The sequence below is a fragment of the Diaporthe citri genome (genome assembly GCF_014595645.1).
Source record: "Diaporthe citri strain NFHF-8-4 chromosome Unknown scaffold_2, whole genome shotgun sequence".
Lineage (NCBI taxonomy): Eukaryota > Fungi > Ascomycota > Sordariomycetes > Diaporthales > Diaporthaceae > Diaporthe > Diaporthe citri.
Genome location: NW_025064847.1, coordinates 6,788,162 through 6,807,370, shown reverse-complemented (window position 1 = coordinate 6,807,370; position 19,209 = coordinate 6,788,162). Strand labels below are relative to the sequence as shown.

General features: G+C 44.1%; 3 protein-coding genes across 3 annotated transcripts; 1 reads left to right on the top strand and 2 right to left on the bottom strand.

Annotated features, from left to right (window-relative positions):
• Window positions 1–5,657: 5,657 nt before the first annotated feature.
• On the top strand, window positions 5,658–6,833 carry INS49_007395 (uncharacterized protein; the record flags this gene model as incomplete). The annotated part of the gene is made up of 3 exons (XM_043168160.1): window positions 5,658–5,829; window positions 5,885–6,444; window positions 6,474–6,833. 3 exons carry the CDS (start codon window positions 5,658–5,660, stop codon window positions 6,831–6,833), a joined length of 1,092 nt encoding a protein of 363 aa, XP_043029304.1.
• Window positions 6,834–7,475: 642 nt separating this feature from the next.
• INS49_007394 (uncharacterized protein) lies at window positions 7,476–8,876 on the bottom strand (the record flags this gene model as incomplete). The annotated part of the gene is made up of 1 exon (XM_043168159.1): window positions 7,476–8,876. The coding sequence occupies one exon, from the start codon at window positions 8,874–8,876 to the stop codon at window positions 7,476–7,478; it is 1,401 nt and encodes a 466-aa protein (XP_043029303.1).
• Window positions 8,877–15,348: 6,472 nt separating this feature from the next.
• INS49_007393 (uncharacterized protein) lies at window positions 15,349–17,650 on the bottom strand (the record flags this gene model as incomplete). Its single annotated transcript, XM_043168158.1, has 6 exons — window positions 15,349–15,580; window positions 15,678–15,839; window positions 15,898–16,505; window positions 16,586–17,268; window positions 17,413–17,547; window positions 17,641–17,650. The coding sequence occupies 6 exons, from the start codon at window positions 17,648–17,650 to the stop codon at window positions 15,349–15,351; spliced, it is 1,830 nt and encodes a 609-aa protein (XP_043029302.1).
• Between the last annotated feature and the right edge of the window lie 1,559 nt (window positions 17,651–19,209).

Here is a 19,209-nt window from a genome sequence, read left to right as displayed (position 1 = left end):
ATATAAAATTAAGTTTTATTTTAATAATAAGAAAATTAATAAATTTAGTAAATAATTAATATATTATTATATTTATTATAATATTATTAAGTTCCTTTTATTATAAAAATAAATTTAAATTTATAAAAGTTTATCTTTAATTATAATTAAATATATTAAAGCATTTTAAAATCCATTAAGCATATTTCTTTTAAGAAATATAAATTTTATTATTAATTTATATAATTTTTAATTTAAGCAAATATTTATAAAAACTAAAATCTTTATACTTAAAATATTATATAAGCTTAATATAAAATTTATTAACTTAAAAAGGATTTTTAATAATAAAAATATTATTAATATAAATAATAATAATAATTTAGTTTTTAATAAAAATGCAAGGATTAAATATTATTTTTATTAAATATTTAATTAATTTCTCTTTAAAAATATTAAATTATTTATAATTTAATTATTTAAGTTTATATAAAATATTAAGAAGTTTTAAAATAACTTATTAATTATTAAATAATGTTTAATATCCTTATAATAATTATATATAAACATTATATTTTAAATAGCTATATAAATATATTATTTTAATATTAAATTATTAAAGCTATTAGCTTATTATAATAATAATAATAATAATTAGTTTTAAATTATTATAGCGCATTATAAAGCTATAAATATTATTATAATTTATATTATAAATTTATATATATTTATAAGTAATAAGTTAAACCTTATAATAAATAAGCTTATTAAAAGCATTAAATTTCTTTATATATATTTAGCAAGGATTAATAATATATTAATTTATAATAGCAAGTACTTTAATTTATATATTTATATTTAAAAATAATTTAAGTTTCCTTTTAATAGCTTATTATTAAGCATTTTTTTTACTGCTTTTTATAGCTTATATATATATATTAAGAATATTATTAGCATTTATTATATTAATAAGCAATGCTTAAGTAAAGATTTAATTAAGGTAATTAGCATTAATTAATATTAATTAAATAAGATTTAATATAAGGTTTGCATTAATTAATGCTAAATTATTAAAATCTTTAAAATATTTTATAATAATATTTATATTTTCTTTTACTTTTTATAAAGGTTAAATCCATTATTCTTAAAAATTATATAATTATATGGGTTTTATAAGTTTAAGTAATTTATTAATAAGTTTTATAAGTTTAAGTAATTTATTAATAAATTTATTTATAAGTTTTATATTATTAATAAGTTTTATTAATTAAAATGCTAATAATATCTTTATCTTAAGTAATATATTTTTATTTAATTAGCTAATTATTTATATAATCTTTATTACTAAATTAAATTAAGTAATATAGCTTAATATTATAATTATAATAACTTTTTAAAATAATATAAATAAATAAAAGATAATTTTGCCTTTAGCTTTAAATCTTATAAAATATGCCTTTTTAACTTTATTTAATAATTTTATTTTTAATTTATAAGCCTTAATAAATATATAAAAATATATAAAGTAAAAATATAATTAAAAGTATTTAATATTAAGCTTTTATTTATAAAGCATTTTAAATAGCGTTATTTAGCATAATAAGGCTAAGTATAGTTTTTAATTTTATAAATATATTATATAAGAAATTACTTTAAGCTAAAGGAATGAATAATCTTTATTATAAATTATTATATAAGCATTAATAATAATAATATATATAAATCTTTTAAGCATGCCGTTTAATTTATAATAATAAGGGGGTAATTTCTTATAAATAATTTTATATCTTTAAAATATTGCAATAATTATCTTATTTATATATTTACCTTCGTTATTTAAATTAAATATCTTAACTTTTATATTAAATTAAGTTTTAATTATATTTAAGAATTTCTTAATAATATTTAAAATATTATTTTTTTAAGCAATAAAGTAAACTTAATAAAATTAAGTATAATTATTAATAAATAAAATAAAGTATTAAAAACCTTTTAATAATATTATTAAGAATTTACTTAATAAATTAAATTAAATATACTTAAATAGCTATATAAATTATTATTTTAATAATAATTATAAGCATTTCTTAATAAACTTTATAAGTTAATATAGTTTATAATAAAAATCCATTAATTTATTTAATATAATGTTTTTATTTTTATATAAGTATTAAGTAGTTAATTTTAATAAATTATTATAGCTAAAAGCTTTATAAAATTTATTATATATTATAAATATTATAAAGTTATTTTTTACTATTTAAATTTTAAAATTTTTATATTAAAACTTTGCTTATAATATTTTATAAGATTTATTATCTTTTAATAATAAAAAGATATTATTTTCTTATATATTTAATTAAAACTTTTTTTAAATTATAATTTAGCTAAATAAATAAGTATTCCTTAATGTATAATTATATAAAATATTAATAAAAATGCTTTTAATAATTAATTAATTTAATAATTATAAAAAGATCTTTATAAAGCTAATGCTTTTTATAATAAGTTAATTACCGCTTATAATAATAATTATATTTAAATATAATTATAAAAAGCTAAAGGTTTTTATATATCTTATTATATATTTTAAAGCATTAAAATTAAAAATTTATAATATTAAAGTATTTATAATTATTAATAGCTTTATTATATATATTAAAATATTAATATATAATATTATTATATCTTTTTTATTATTATTAGAAATTTTAATAACTTTTTTATTTATAACTTAATTTATAATAATTTATTTCTTATTCTTTTTTTATTTTTAATTAGCTTTATATTTAATAAGCTTTATATAATTAATATATAAATAGTTAATAAATATAAAATTTTATATATAGCATTAAGTGTATTTTTTATTACTTAATATAAAGTTAATACTTATTAATATAGATTTTATAGCCTTTTTTATATTTTTTAATATTAACTTTTTTTAAGTAAAAATAAAGTAAGCTTTAAATTATTTAATTTTTATATAAAAAATAATATTTATTATTTTAAGTTTAATTTTAAAAAATATTATAAGGTTTTAATTACTTAAGTTATTAATAATATTATTTATAGTATTTATTATGGTTTAGGCTTTGCTCATTATAATTAGTTAATGGGCTTTAGCCTTATAAGAATAGGCTTTAATATAGGTATAAATGGAAAGTAAATCTTTTCCTTTGCACTTTAAATATAAACCCTATTTAAATACCTTATAGCAAACAACCTAAGGTTAGCTTATAATATATATTTAAAGTCTTCTTATATTATAAACTTATAATGCAATTATATAAAACTTAATATAGTAAGATTTAAAAAGAATAATAATAGCCTATTAAGCCCTTTTTTATTTAAAGGAACTTTTATCTTAGGAATACTTAATAACTTAGTTAATAAAAATAAGGGTTAAGTTTATAATAAATAAAAAGGCAATTAGCATTAAAAGGGCTTAATTCTTTTATATATTTAATTAGCTAGGAACTTTTTATAATTAAATTTTACTTTATATTAATTTTATAAAAATATTTAAGGGGCAGCTAAAAAGCTTCTTAAAGAAGATTTACTTTATATTTAAAAACCCTTTTAAATAAAGGCATATTAAGCTTAGCTTAATTGCATTATAATAGTGCTATGAAAAGAAAATAGCAAAATTTCTTACTTAATTTAATTAATTAGCTTATATAATAAAGGCTTAAAGTTAGCTAAATAAATATAAAATATTATTAATAGCTAATAGCTTAATTTTTATAATAAAAGCTTAGCTTAATTATAAAAAGTAATTAAATATATTTAAGGCTTTTTGCTTTACTTTATAGCAATATAAAGGTGTTTTTAATATTATAATAAGGGAGGATAATACTTAACCTTAAAATAATAAAGTAATAAATATTAATATTATAATAATTTTAATAAGTAAAGTTAAGTATTTTATATATAGCTAACTTAGCTATTATAAGCATAATTATCTTAATCGCTATAAAAAATAAGGATGCAGCTTTTATTAATTAAGGCTAATAAAGGAAAAGAGTTTATTTAAGGGGGTGTAAAATTTTTTTTATAAGGTGGGGTTTAAAAGTAATATTGGCTTAGCGTTAGCTTAAACTTAAAGTAAATTAACTATATATTAGCTAATTTAGCCTTATAAAAATGCTTAAAATTTAGGAAATTCCTATTAATAAAGCAAATTACTTATAATTAAGCGTTAATTAATTATAAATTATATAATAAATTTATAATTTTAAGGTTTTATATAAGGGAGTTTATATAAAAGGTTTATATTAAAGGATTATAAAAATGCCATTAATTTAGCTATTAATTTATATTTAAATAATTATTTTTTATTAACTTGCTTTAGCTAATATATTAAATTATAAGGGCTAAGGTATATTAATTATAAATAATAAGCTAGGCTTTTAGCGTAGTTAAAAGGCGCTAAGGTATAATTAAATGGCTAGGTAAAGAGCAATATTTAATTTATAATTAAATCATAGTATTCTTTATTTTTTATTATATAACTACCCTTTAAGGCCCGTTATGAAAATTTGGAAAAAAAAGGATATATTATGGTTTAGGCTTTGCCCATTATAATTAATTAGTGGGCTTTGGCCTTATAAGAATAGGCTTCGGCGCAGATATAAACGGGGAGTGAATCTTCTCCTTTGCACTTTAAATATAAACCCTATTTAAATACCTTACGGCAGATGACCCAAGGCTAGCCCATAATAGTATTTAATAGCATTATTAAGAAAAAAAAGCTTTTAACTTTATTATTTTTAAAAAGTAATTTTATTAATCTTTTAATTAATTATTTTAATATTAAGGTTTTAATATAAAGTTTTATTTAAAGGTTTTAAAAGGCATTTAAATAATTTTATAAGTTAAAGTTATTTTTATATTATAAGTTTATTAATTAATAAAAAAGATAAATAGTTAAGTTATTAATATTATAATTAAATTAATTAATTAATATTTTCTAAGCATTAAAAGATTTTTTATATAATATAATAAATATTATAAGGCTTAAATATATTAAGTTTAAGAATATAATAAAGGCTTAATTATTAAGCTTTTTTTATTTTATAAGGGCTATACTTTTATTTAATTATTTCTTAATACTTATAATGTATTTATTAAGGCTAATAAATTAAAAGCCGTGATTTTATACTACCCTTTAATTTAAAAAGTTTTCCTTTTTTAAGTTTAATTTTAAAAGAAATGATAAGTTAAGCTTAAAGTTAAGTATATTTAATATCTTTTAAATAATATTTATATATTTTTAAGTATATTTTAAATAATATTTATATATTTTTATTTATTTATAATAATTAATATTAATTAATATAAGTAAATAAATAAAAAGAAATAAGTAATTAAAATATTAAATAAGGTAGGAGTATTAAATTATTATAAGTTATTATTAGCTATAATAGCTATTATAAGGTATAATAATAATATATAGGCAAAAACTAGTAATATTAAAATCTTAATAATTTAAGTATAAAAATAATTATAAAAATAAAGGTATTAATATTTCCCAATATTTTAAGATATCTTAAGTAATGCTAAGCTTATAACTTAATAAAGTAATTAAGTAAACAATAGTTAATTATTATTATTAAGGAGAGAAATCTTCCCGCTATTAAACGCTTAGAAGGAGCTTATTTATAGGCTAGCGCTAGCGTATGGGCATACGACCCTCGCACCTTCCAACATTACAGAAGGAACTGGCCAAACGGGTTGCCATTTTCTTCTTCGGGATGTTCTCGGGAAATGCCCTGTCACCCATTCTCGCGTCTGGGATCATCCAGCTGGATGGACGGCGGGGACTCTCCGGGTGGCAATGGATCTTTTCAAGTACGCACCCGCCGATTATGGGAAACACACTCAAATTAAACTGGCATTCCTATAGTTGAAGGCGTCTTCACAATCTCGGTTGGCCTGTCACTCCTCTTCATCCTGCCCGGCTCGCCAGACCTACCCGCACCGCTCCTATCCCGAGGCCTGACCCGCATCTCCCCAGCAGACCAGTACATCCTGCAACAGCGCCTGCTCACCGACGGCGGCCACGAACAGACGAGCAGCCAAGGCCTCCACATCCCGTGGAGGCTCGTCCGCAAGACCCTCCTGCACTACAAGCGCTGGCCGCACTACCTCTCGACCTCGGTGGTCTTCTCGACCTGGTCCCCTCTGACGGCCTACACCCCGTCCGTCTACCTCTCCCTCGGCTTCAGCCGCGTCGCCGCCAACGCCCTCGCAACAGTCGGCGCCGCCGCGACATTGCCAATTGTGTTCCTCTTCGCGTGGCTGAGCGACCGCACGGGAGCGCGGGGTACCTGCGTCATCGCCGCGCAGTCATGCTATCTCGTCGCGCTGATCACGGCGCCCTCGGTCCAGGACGCTGGCGTCGGGGTGTGGCAGCGGTGGGCGCTCTGGACCGTCGTCAACGCCTTCGCGGTCGGGTACCATCCGGTACACTTGAGCACAACACGTGGGTGCAGCTCAACTGCGAGGGCCCGCGCGAGCGGAGCATAGCTATTGCGATGTGGGTCATGTTTGCTATCGGGGGGCTCATGTACGGCTCGCAGTACTTCCAGGGCGACGACCGGCCCTTCTACCGCAACGGCCTGCGTACCATGATCATTCTTGTGTCGATCGGAATCGTGCTTGCTTTGGTGCAGGAGCTTGTGTACTGGCTGCACAACAGGAGGGTCAAACATGGCACGGCTACGGTTATAGATGGAGAAGAGAAGCCATGTTCTTTGAGCCTAAAGTTGGAATCATCTGATGAATATATGTTGAGATTAGTAAGGGACTTTGTCTTTGATCTCGAGCCTAGAACTTCTAACGAAACCTCGTAGAACTGTCCGACCCCAAGGGCCAAATAATAGGATGGACCAGGCACGTTGAAACTTTGAGATTGTGTCCTCGAAGCTACATGTCACATTTTTAGCAGAGAATCACACACCTCATTGACACCAGGATCAGCCACAGCAGACTCTTTAACGGATAGCTGGTTCAACCAAGGAAAGATAGCTACCAACACACAATGATGCAAGATTCAAAGCCACATACCAATACCTCCAACGTCTTTTGTGTGTCTCCCTCCCCAGAAACACTTTCTAGCTAAACTCCAACTGCTTGAAATGAAACCCAATATGACTCGGGAAATGGGCCCCAGAGTTCCAGACTCGAGGCATGAAAGAAGCTGAGCAAAACTGTCATCAGAACATAGAAGTAAGTGCTCCATACCACAATGGGGCTAACGCCCACTCCCCAAACCCCCTCCGTAACCCGTTCTCCGGCTGCTCATGCAACGTCAACCATGGAAGTGCAGCAAGATGCCGAGAATGATCATAATAGTACTGGTGGTAGAAATCTAAGCAATAGACATTAACGTTTCCCTTGATGAATAGCGCTGTTGGTAAGATGGACAACGTCCGTTGAGACCTCGTAGAAATGCTCGTCTATTGGATTCATTCGCCGACACGGCCGTCTCTCGTCTAGTACTTTTGGTGCTCTGTCTTGTATGGCTTCTCGGCGATGATCCGGTAGCTGGTCGTGATAAGCCTCATCTCGTCCATTTTGACAAACGCCTCCCCATCGAGGCAAAATCGGTTGATGAGCGTTTTGAAGTGCGGCGGTAGCGCGTGCACCTTGACCAACGCGAGGATCAGCTGGCGCATGGTGCGGAAGTAGAGGTCCACCTTGCCGATGAGTGGGCTCTGCAGGCCGTCCGTAGCGACGCTAGCGTTGTCTGAGACTGTGACGACCAGCCCGGCGTCGCTGAATGCCTTCTCCATGGATATCGGGGTCGGCGTCCCCACGGCACCGATGAGAGGCTTCACACGGCGCATGAGCTGGGTGTGCTCCGGGTTCTTCTCGTCATAGGCAGGGTACTTGACCCAGTCCAAGGAGGAAAAGCGTCCACCAGGTTTGAGAACACGGACGATCTCACTGGCGAGTGCAGGGTGGTCTTTGGCGAGACTGAATGCCTGGATGTTGTAGAAAGCATCGAACGTCTCATCCTCAAAAGGGAGCGGCAGGTCATTGAAATCCTTGACGATGAACTCGTTGTCGAAGCCTAGCTCGTCATTGAAGGCCTGAGCCTGAGCGATTGAATTTGGCTCGATGTTGAGACCCGTCACGCGAGCACCAGAGTACTTGGTGATATGTGCGGCAACGCGACCTCGTCCGCAGCCGAGGTCCAGTACTCTCATGCCAGGCTTCAGGCCGAGGTCCCGGGAAATGGACTCCTCGTATAGAAGCTGGTTGTCCCTCACAGAGACCTTCATGTTCATGGCGGGTGGGATGTACATCTTCTCGACATCGCCGAGGGCACAGAGGTGGTTGAGCACACCGTAGTATGACTTGAGGCAGTCACCAACCTTTTGCTGGTAATCAGGGCCCAGGGTGTCGATTATCTCAGCCTCATTCTCCCAGTCCAAGTTGTAGATGATGTAGGATGCCATGAAGTCATCCACATCCTTGGGAGTCAGTTTATACAGGTACTTGAATGACCTGACAAAAGTCTTGAAGCGGCTTGTCGACACAGACCGGTCAGGGTCGACGACGTCAGCCTGCTCCTCAGGGACATTGGCCAGCTTGCTACTGCGCTTGGAAGTCAAGGATTGGCGCAGCCTCTTAGACCTGGTCTTCTTAAGACCGCCGGCGTTGGAGCTGGGATCTGCCCCGGTGACCTTGCCATTGCCATCCAGGTGTGGGACCTGCTGGGCGTCCTTCTCATTCAAGGTCTCGCTGGTGCGAGTGCTGTCGGTCAGGCTGGGGTTTTGTACAGCTGTGGAGGTTGTTGACCCTGAGGGCGTGGACTGGGGCGAGATCTCCTTGTTGGCGGGCATGGCGCTAGGGGGGGCAGGGGATGATAGCACGGCAGCGGCAGCCATTTCGAGGGTGTTGTGCTGAAGTGAGGCGAGACAATGCCTGCTATGCTTGGTTGGCTGTGGCTGAGATGGATTGTGAGAAGACCCCGAGGTACCCAGGCGCAGTGTAACGATGCTGTCTCACGGGACGGACCGGGCTTAGGCCGTGTTGAAGGGGAGATCTCAGCCGGGCGAGCACCGAGAGTGGTGTGGTATGTTGTGTTTACGTAGACAGTCGACCAAGTTGACTGCGGAGTGAATGTCCTGGCCGCAAGGTGCGAGACGGCTTGATAGGCAGGCAGCAGGGGAGTAGGGAGTAGTAAACGGCCAGCTGTGGGACAAAGAAATGGACCAGGAGGACGAAAGGGCGTTTCCAGAGCACGCGACAGGGGGATCCAAATGTCTGAGACTCTGAGTCGGGTGAGTCGAGTTGTCAGGTGTGGGACACGTCTTCTGGGGCAGTGGGAGGGACCGTCAAAGACTAGAGAGACGGAGTGCTTTCGCAAGAGGATGTGTCTGTCTGTGATGTGAGGGCAAAGATCTGATGACTGGTTACTACTACTAGGTAGACTGTAACTGAGTGACCGAGTGACCGAGTGACTGACTGGCCGAATGCCTGCCAGTGAATAACGAGATATCGAGGAGGAGAGTGTGGCCCGATTGTTTAGGTTATTGGAGGAGACAGATGGTGCGGTGTGACAAGAAGTCGAGTAGGCAGAGTGACTGGTGGGGATCCGCCCGAGATTATCTATCTAATTTGCCTGTGTGCTGGCGGGGTCCGATGTCGAACGTCGAGGGGCACAGAGGCAGAATGGCAGAGAGGACAACCTTGAAGAGAGTAGGAGCAGCAGCAGCAGCAGCAGCAGGCGTAGGGAAGTGGGCTGGACTGGACAGGGCACCGATGCGACGCGATGCAAGGGAGGAAGGGACAAGAGGGGGACATGGGAGGTACTTGGGCAAAAGTACAGGCTGGGGTGCGAGTATGTATTTATTCGGGGCAGGTGAGGGCCATGCGAACGCGTGGGTTGTCCTTCTGTCTGTCTGGGAAAGTGCAGAGGCAGGGCAGGGCAGGGCAGGGCAGGGCAGGGCAGGGCAGGGCAGGGCAGGGCAAGGTAAGGCAAGACCCAGCCAGGTCAGGTCAGGTCCGATTATTCGGTCATAGGAACTGGCGGAGCGGAGTCGCGGGGAGGCGAGGCAAAGGCAAGGTTGGCCAGGAAGAGAGCGATGATGAAACAGGGAAACTGGCGGCAGTGGGATGTGCATATGCATGTGCATGTGCATTGTACTGTACGTACATGGACGTACAAGTGCGTGCATGCGAGCAAGCGTGCGAAAACGCGCGAGAAAGAGGGAGGGTTGGCCATGGATGGGCGGGCGGATGAGATGGATGGGACGGTTTGCAGGGGACGGACGGAGATTCTCAACGTAGCGAGCGAGAGACTGACCGTCGCAGGTGCTGTTTTGTCACTCGATCCATCACTCAGCGACCCCGTAGCCGCCACCTACCTGGGCACTCTCAGGCTTTGCTTGTGGTCTGGCACAGATAAGAAACAAGAAGCAACATTGCCGGAAGACAGAGGCTTGAGACAAGGACAACAACTAGGGACATGAGAGACGGCAACGAAGAAGCATCGATGACCGAGGACCAAAGCTGGGAGGAACGGAACGGATCTCCGGTGTAAGCGGTGGGTGTTTGTGCTGGGCGGACGTGCTTTCCGCGCCTGGTCTCCCTTCTCCCCCCTACGCGGTAGGTACATGTCGGTCGTTGGGAAAATTGCAGCGTGATTCCCAATGTGCCGTGTGAGCAAGCAGGGACTTGGACATCTCCCTCTGCGTCGCACGATGAGCGCGCACCGACAACCACGGGTGCTTGCCAGCATACCAGCATGGCAGGGCAGCCGCCTGTGCGCCTGTCTAGCCTTCTAGTCGCCTCGGAGTCCGGGAGCTTCGGCGTATGGTTGATGGGGTCAATCAGATTCAACAGGTGAGGTCAGACGGCGTATGGGTCCAGCAGGGAAGGCGCGACATGTACCATAGTACATTCTACTTGACTGATTGATAAGTCACGGCTTGGGTGGGTGGGGCGAGGCGTTGTGGCTGGTGCCTTAGTTGATCGATTGGATCGATTGATGGGATCGCGCCTGCTTGCGCCTGGGCGCCTTCACACACCACCAGCCAGCCCAGCACACCCATTTCTGGCAGTCGCAAGGGCGCCGGTCCCCACTTTCCCGACCCGGGGCCCTGCAAAACGGGCCCAGACGGGCTGACGGGCACGAAAAACAAACCAACTCATGCATGACTGACTGTCGACCATCGTGGATTCATCATCTCGCAATTTCTTGTTATTTGGCGGGGACTCGCACCTCTCACGCCCGCTCATGACCTGATGACTCTCTGGCCACCGCCAGAGATCGTCACATATCACCTGGATAAGCTTTGTGCGTCCACCGGTTCCACGGAGTATTGTTGTATTGTGCAAACTGCCAGACCAGCGACAGGCTGCAATGTCACCGAAGCATCCGGACGTCGCTCTGGTCCCTCCTCACCACCCTGCCTCTCGATAATAAGCACCATCCCATCTTGCCGCTGTCACTGTCCTGGCTGTCCTGTCCTGTTTTGGCTCGCCGTGCATTGTTTTTCTTGCACTCCTGTCGTCTTCTGGGCGCGCCGTCAGCACTACCGGATCCCACCAGTCAAGCTTTTTGAGTCACCGATTACTGCTTGGTAATTCATCCGGACCCCTGGACCGACCTCCCGAGTCTTCCTCTCTGCGATACTTGTGCTACGGCACGCCTTCTACCAAGTAGCTCCGTCCTCGCTCTCCACATCCACCCGCCTTATTGCCGACCCGCGACCCTTGTTTGCCTTTCGGGTCCGCCTCGAGGATCCACCCCCGAAACCAGGATCGACGTCGCCCCCGATATCTGCCGGGCGTGGGCTGGCGTCCCAACAAACCAATCTGCCGACGACTGGTCGCTCAGCTCACTGCAACTGTGACGCTCGTCTGAACCCTGCCCTTCCAGCTGTCTCTGCCTTCCCGGTCTTAGCAACCGAAACCATCTCAGTAGCATTCACTCATTCGAGCGTTCGAGCCAACAATCCCCCTTTTCGGCCTGCTGATTGCCTGATTGTTTCCTCCGGATCGGCACTGCTCCCAATGCAGCTCGGCCCTTGGCCTGTGGCTGGCACCGGCTCCTCAGGTTTCGCCCTGTCTCATACACTTTGCTACACGGTCGCAGTGACAGCCATGACAGTCCGATGACGGCATTACCCACTTGAGACTGTGCCAGGTATGCGCTTCTAGACGGGACGATCGCCACTCAACCTGGCCCCGGTCCAGCCCGGGGGGACTTTGTCCGGATGGGGAAATCCTGTTGTTGCTCGTTTTAGCCGCTTTCGGACCAAAAATCCCAATGAGACCCTTGGTGCTCAGATGTTCGTTTTCGCCGTCAAACAACGGCCCGGAGGTTTAATCAGCCCGGAGCCCACAAGAACTGACTATTGGTGAACGAGGCGTCGTATCATCAGTCGACCGCAGCAAAGTCAATTCGCGTTGACATCACGAGGAGGCGCGCGCTTTAATGTTACCGTCCGCGGTCGTCAGGTATGGTATTATGGTCGTTGGCGTTGCCATGAAGAAGGCCAAGACCTCCTTCAAAAGGCGCCAAATGAGGCATCTCACGCCCCAAAGCACAGTCGACGTTGTCCAACAGCCATCTTGCTTGCTTGCACACGCATGCGGCTCAACCAAGACATCCTTCTATTTTGGGATTTAAGCTTTCCCACCAGCCAATCCCCCCCAAACGAGGGCCTACCACCCTTGGTGATATAATACTGTGAGTGTGTGCCCAGCCCCAGCCCCAGTCCCGGCTCAGGGACCACCTCCACGGGATTCGTGGCCAGGGTCTGTTTGGCAGCAGGCAGCGTTTGTGACTAGCACATGTGCACTCAGTGTTTCTGGCAACCATTTTGCGGAAGGTACTTGTCCAACATACAGCTCGGGCGAAACCGCGCACTTTGTCACACAAGCCGGTAGTTGTCACACGGGTGACGCTCCACCAGGCATCGTAAATGAAGGAGACTCAGCACTCCCGGACCAGTATCGTTGGCACGGATTTTGAGCTTGCAAAATTGCTCTCTCTGCTGATTTGGCTACTAAAGTACGCGGTTCATTCCACTCGTGGCTTGAAGCGGATATCATCCACTAGCTCATGCTGGCTCAGCTCACAGTCTTGGAAGCCCTGACGTGTTATCCGAAGCAGACTCACCAAAGGGTCCATATATACCAGGTATTGCGACACATCATCTATCACGGTCTCTTTTCTTCACGGCGGGCCCAGCGCACAGCGACACACTCAAAGGCAGGTGGATGCTCCTCGAACCTGCGCAAGCCCTTGCCTATGCGTTTGTACATGTCCTGCACAGCTCGAGCAGCTGCACATGTTACACATAGCATGTCATCTCTTCTTGAACAAAGACCGGTAGGCTCCGTCAATATTTATGCCGTCGATGACTTCAAACTCAATTCAGCCCAACGCATAGACAGCATGGGAAAAACCAATACCCCTTCTATCCCTTACTTGACACCTGACATAGAGTTCTCCATTTTTGCGGCAAGCACGCAGTAGCTCCCGTTGCACGTTTTGGAAGGGATGGGTTGACAGATGGGGTGCTGACGGACATCTTGCGTGCATGTGTGTCAGTGGGTAGGGGTTTATGGTTGACTGACCCGGCGCTCCAGTCACCACCTTGAGCACTTGGTGAGGGAAAGGTACATCTTGGTGACCCTGACCTCATGTACATGTATCTCACCACCGCCACTCGCTCGACCGAGCCCGCTCGTTCCCCAGCAGTTGGCCGCCGAAGTAATTCCTGGAGGGTCCCTGAGGGGTCTCTGGTATCAAACCTGACTGGGCAGATTGTTCAACATTTGGTCCTGTCTACTAGGTACGTATCCACCATACTCGTTCCTCGGATACTTAGCTAAGTCTGCACGAATGACCTTTGTGCCACATTGGTGCCAAAGTTTGTAGCACCCGACCCCCTCCTACATGTCACATAGAGGATGATTAAAACGTTCAGCTAGACCACCTTCAGATGTGATTTACCTACATATTATAAGACGTTGACTAATCAAAGTTGAGCCGTAGTGCCATCTGAGTACATCATAGTCTCATGAAATGCACAAAATCTTATTTATCCTGAATTAGGAGACTAGTCATAGTCCCTTGGCCGTTGGGCTTGCATACGTATGACTTCTATACTCACCGAGCACTGCCTCTGCTGTCCATTCCTACTGCGACGTACGAGACACGAGTTACATGACGGGAGTTCCACCCGGAACAGAAACCGTGTTCGTGACACCGCTACACGATACACCAGGCGCTTTAATGCTACTCCCAAAGTTTGGCAACCTCCACTCTCGGTAGGTAGATGCGAATCCTTCTTATCTCTCATGGCAACGAAGAGGCAGTAGGTCGCTTAGAGACTTTCCCCGGCGGTCTGGGCAAACACACTCAGTGGCGAGATATGATAATCGAGAAAGAACGGGTATCAACTGGCAGGGCATAATCAGGGGCCACGGCCGATATGCACGGGATTGTCCCACTGGGCTATGCTGCCCTTCTCTCTTGGGATCCCCGACTGGCAAGTGCTAAACACCAAGGAGAGAAACGACGACGTACCGGAAAGGCAGCAACGGCGGTGTGCGCAGGTACGCGGCGTGGAGAGCAAGACAATGCCACCGACGCAGTGACATCCACGATGGAGAGATCCAATGTCGTCAACCGTCCCTATCTAGCTGTGGCCTTTAATTCCGCCGACGTGGGACTTATATGTCTTTATGAGCTTTGCCCCTGCCTTGCTGCGCCTACGGGGCTCCGTCAACCTGCAATCTGCATCTGCTGCTGAGTGCGTCTTACCACGTTCGAGAGCAGAAAGCCGAGTAGGTCCTGTGGGAGCAGAGTGGGCGCCTTGTTGGTATTCTAAGGTACGTCAAGTGGACACATACGCACGCACAGACACACAGACAGCCGGGCCTTCGAGGCACTCATGCTGAAAATCGCACACGCAAGCATGGGATCACCGCTGAGGCATATCAATCATTACGGACCAAAATGTGGTATGAAAGAGGATAGAAATATGATCTAAAACGCCGGGGCTATGTTAGTCTGTCATTAAAGAGGCAGTGACACGTTATGATGGGCTGTCCTCTCTCTCTATTCCTCAGTCGGTCCTTTCGTCATGCTCTTTTCATCCGCCAGAGCTCACAAAGTTAACGCACGCACGGCGCATGCTAGGAAGCAAAGGGAAGACCCTCGGGCTGCGGAGAAGGGTTCGTCGCGTATCGCCACCCGGCGCTTCTGCGACTGCGGCTACACGTACAATGAAAGAACGACGACGCGACCGGAAAAGGTGGTGGTGGGTGGCTCGTTTACGAGGTACGCCTGCCGATTATGGCGCGGTGTACTTGGTGGCGTGCATGGGAATTCCCTCCTCACAGCCTGGCCCGGCCCTTTGATAGTCCCTCCCAGTCTGCGCGGGTGAAGGGCACGTAGGTGTCGTCGCGGACCCAGTAGATGGCGTCGCCGCTGGACACCTTGTCCGGGTCGACACCCTCGGCTTTGAGCGGCACCTTGTTCTGCTTGTGGTTTCCCGTGCTGAGAGGCTCCGAGACGAGGCGGATAAAGATTGGCACGGCGTATTTGGGCAGGTTGGCGCGGGAGTGTCTGGAGGTCGGTGGTTAGAATCTGCTCCCCATCAAGATACGGGGTTGAAAGATGCTGGACAGGCTCGTCGAAAAGCGTCAACTCAAGAAAAGCTCACCTTAGAAAGTCCGCGAAGTCAAAGCTCTCCCGCCTCGCCTCCTCGATCAACAGCGCCACGGCACCAGCCCGCCCCTCATGCCCAGGGAGCTGCACGCCGTAGACGACCGCCTCGATGACCCCGCGGCCGTACGCGCCGAGGACTTCGCTCACCTCGGCGGTGCTGACGTTCTCGCCTTTCCAGCGGAAGGTATCACCAAGGCGATCGGAGAAGAACCAACGACCGTCGGAGTCGCGGCGTAGGGCGTCCGGTGCGGAAGTACGCGTCGCCCTTCTCGAAGACGTCGCGGGCGATCTTGGCGCTGGTGGCGCCCTCGTTGTCCCAGTAGCCGCGGAAGGTGCGGCCGGGCAGCTTGCTCTGGTAGTCGAGGCGGACGAGGATCTCGCCGCCCTGATCGAAGGGAACGCGGGTGGCGAAGCCCGTCTTCGGGTCGCGCAGTAGCTCGCCCGTCTCGGCGTCGGTGGCGGCCGGCACGTACATGCGCGAGAAGAGCGTCCGAAGAATCAGCCCGTGCACTCCGAGCGACTTGGCCGTGAAGTCGCCCCTGCTCGAGTTGTCAAGCCCGAACATGACCTCTGTTGAGTTGTAGAACTCGTGGATCGTGCTGATGCCGAAGCGCTCCCGGAATGGGATCCACACATCGCCGCGCAGCCCGTTGCCGAGGATCGTGTGCACGTTGTGGGCGCGGTCGAGCGGCGACGGCGGCTGGGCGAGTAGGTATCGCAGGGCCTCGCCGACGTAAATGAAGAAAGTTGCCTGCGAGGCGCGGATGTCATCCCAGAAGGTACGGGCGTGGAATTTGGGGGCTATGCAGAGAGTATCGCGAGTCTGGGGCGATGGGTAGGTTTGGTCAGTTGAAGGAGGAGGCCAGGCGAGTGGGGGAGGATATATCTGTCGCGAACACTCACCAGAAGTTGCAGGATGGCGTGGAGGCCACCCGTCATGTGATAGAATGGCATGCAGTTGTAGCATCTCTGGTCTGCGACGCTGATCTCACCGAACCCGCGACGCTTCACCGTCGCCGACAGGAAGACAACGACCATGGGGAACGAGATGGCTTTCGGCAATCCTGTGGTACCGCTCGTGTACGCCAGTGCCAGCGGTGCGTCCACGCCGACGCTCTTGCGCAGCTCGTCACTAGGCCGCACGGGGTCCATGCTGAGAATCTGCCCGCGCACCTCGCCCAGCGTGCAGATACGGTGGCCGTTGGCCTCCAGGTCGCCCCGCACGCCGTCCAAGCGACCCAGCAGATCAGCGTCACCGTCGGCGAGGATGAGCTTGACCTTTGCGATCTCGATGGAGTGAATCAGGGCCTTGGCGGCGAGGTTGGTGTTGACCAGGGCGGGTGCGGCGCCGATGGCTAGGAGCCCGAACCAGGCGCAGACCATATCCGCGGAGTTGACCATCAAGAGGGCGACGAAACCGCCGGGCTGGACGCCCTGAGCGAGGAACCATTGTGCGTATTGGTTAACGCGGGCGTAGGTCTGGTTGTAAGTAAGGCACTCGCTGTGAGACCAGAGAGCTTCTGAGTCACCCTTCTCCTTGACTGAGTCTTCGAAGTAGTAGTATATGGATAGGCGACCCTTGGAGGCTGAGATATTAAATTAGCTAAAGCTTGACATGAGAGGCGTGGGGCCAAGGCCTCAGCGATATGGTGCTGGGGGAGAAGGGGGGGGGGGGTTTAACGGCCACGACATTTCAATTTGATGCCATGGGACTCTCGTTAGATCCTTACCTGTCTTCATCAACGCTGAATAGGCCGCCCTACGGCTGAGCAGGAAGTTGAGGTCCTGGCCAATAGAGAAGCGCGCATTGAGGTAGGCGAGGCCTGCCACAGCAGCAGCAGCTTGGCCCACGAGGGCAGCGGAGACTGTAGACAGTGACATCAGTAAGGCTGTTCAAAATCCACAAACTGTGGTTCCCGCAAGGAAGTTAGGACGAGAACACATGTGTCAAGACTCACCTAGAGACATGCTGTGCTGCTGCACAGAGCGAGCTCTTCGTCTTGTGCCTTATCTGGCCAGAGGGGGAAGGGGTGTCTGATTCGATGTCGACTTGGCAGGTAGCGACGACGCAGCTTATCCAGTGTAGCAGTCACCGCGGAACTCTAAAAGGTAGTCCGATTCGAGTGTGGGAGAGGATGCCGTTTAGTTGTTGAGTAGGTAATTTCCAACGGCTTCACCGAATGGGCTCAGGCAAAGCAGGCCACTTAATAGGAACACCAGCAAGCAAGAGAGAGAGCAGGTCTTGCTCAAATTCTGGGTCCGTCTTCACTGTCTGTTGAGCATGGCCGTTACGGCACAGTCCGTTCACCTCGTCTGGTCACCTCGACACATTTCACGCCCACTTGAGTTGGGCGACCTGCAATGAATTTTCTTGAGGGTGAATGAAGCAAGGCAAGTTGGCAATATCGAGAGGCAGCACACGGAATTCGCTGAGGATACATGTTTCCCATCAATTCCGCCGTCTGTTTCATTCATCCACCGAACCCCGTGGGCTCTTCCGCTCAACAGGCCGGCCCTGCAGCTGGCGGCAGCTAGGATGGATTGAGAGGAGAGCCGAGGCTCGCAGGAACCGGCAGATTCCAAGACGGGCCAAGTGGAGAACAGGAATGGCCTCCGCTTGGTGGATGGGCTGGGGTGATGTGAAGCCATGTGGTTTCATTGAATGCATCCTTGAGCCTGCATGCAGTGAGGCAGTGGATCACGATGCGAGCAAGGGGACAGGGGTCTTTGCGTGTGTGTGCGCGCACGTATCTGTCAAGGGCAGACAGACATCCACCACACACAACATACCAGAACACCAGCAGCATGATAACTCGGCCTGGTAGTCGAGGACATAGAGGAAATGAGATACGACAGGAGGTGGGAGGAGCACTGCAGGCTGTCGACTGTCGACCGTACACGGCAGCATCTGCCATCTGCATGTTTCACAGAAACGATCAAAGAAAACAGTCAAGCCGTGCAGTCCACAGCTGATGCACAAGCAAGGCAGAACAAATCCGCATCCGCATCCGCATCTTGCAGAACCTCAAGCTGAGCTGGAAGTGGAACTGAACATGACAAAAGGGACTGCTGATGATTGACTGACCGACTGTCTGACTGCTCAGCACAGCATCCAGCCCTTGACAGCGTCTGCTGTCTGTGCGAAGGGCGAGTCCATCAGAGCGAGAGACGAAGAGGTTGACAGGCAGCTGCAGGACCAACTCGCCCAAATGAAGATGGGGTTTGCCGCACACATCCCAACAGCCTGCAGGTACTTTTAAAGGTCCTTTACAGGTTCTGTGCCGCCGTATTCCTGCAAAGGTGAGCAGAAGAGGAGACCGCGACCAACGCCAATGGAGAATGGGTCTCTGCTTGCGAATCTGGCCGAATCCAATTGATTGGCGTTGCATGCCGAGGTCCCGCATCCAACGGCCACTACAAGTACGTGCCGTCCAGGATCCACTCCTCTCAGCTGGTGACCAGCTGGCAGACTTCTCTTGCTTGTCTTAGCACCGGGCCCGTGCACCCAGCCCACCAAGGTCGATTTT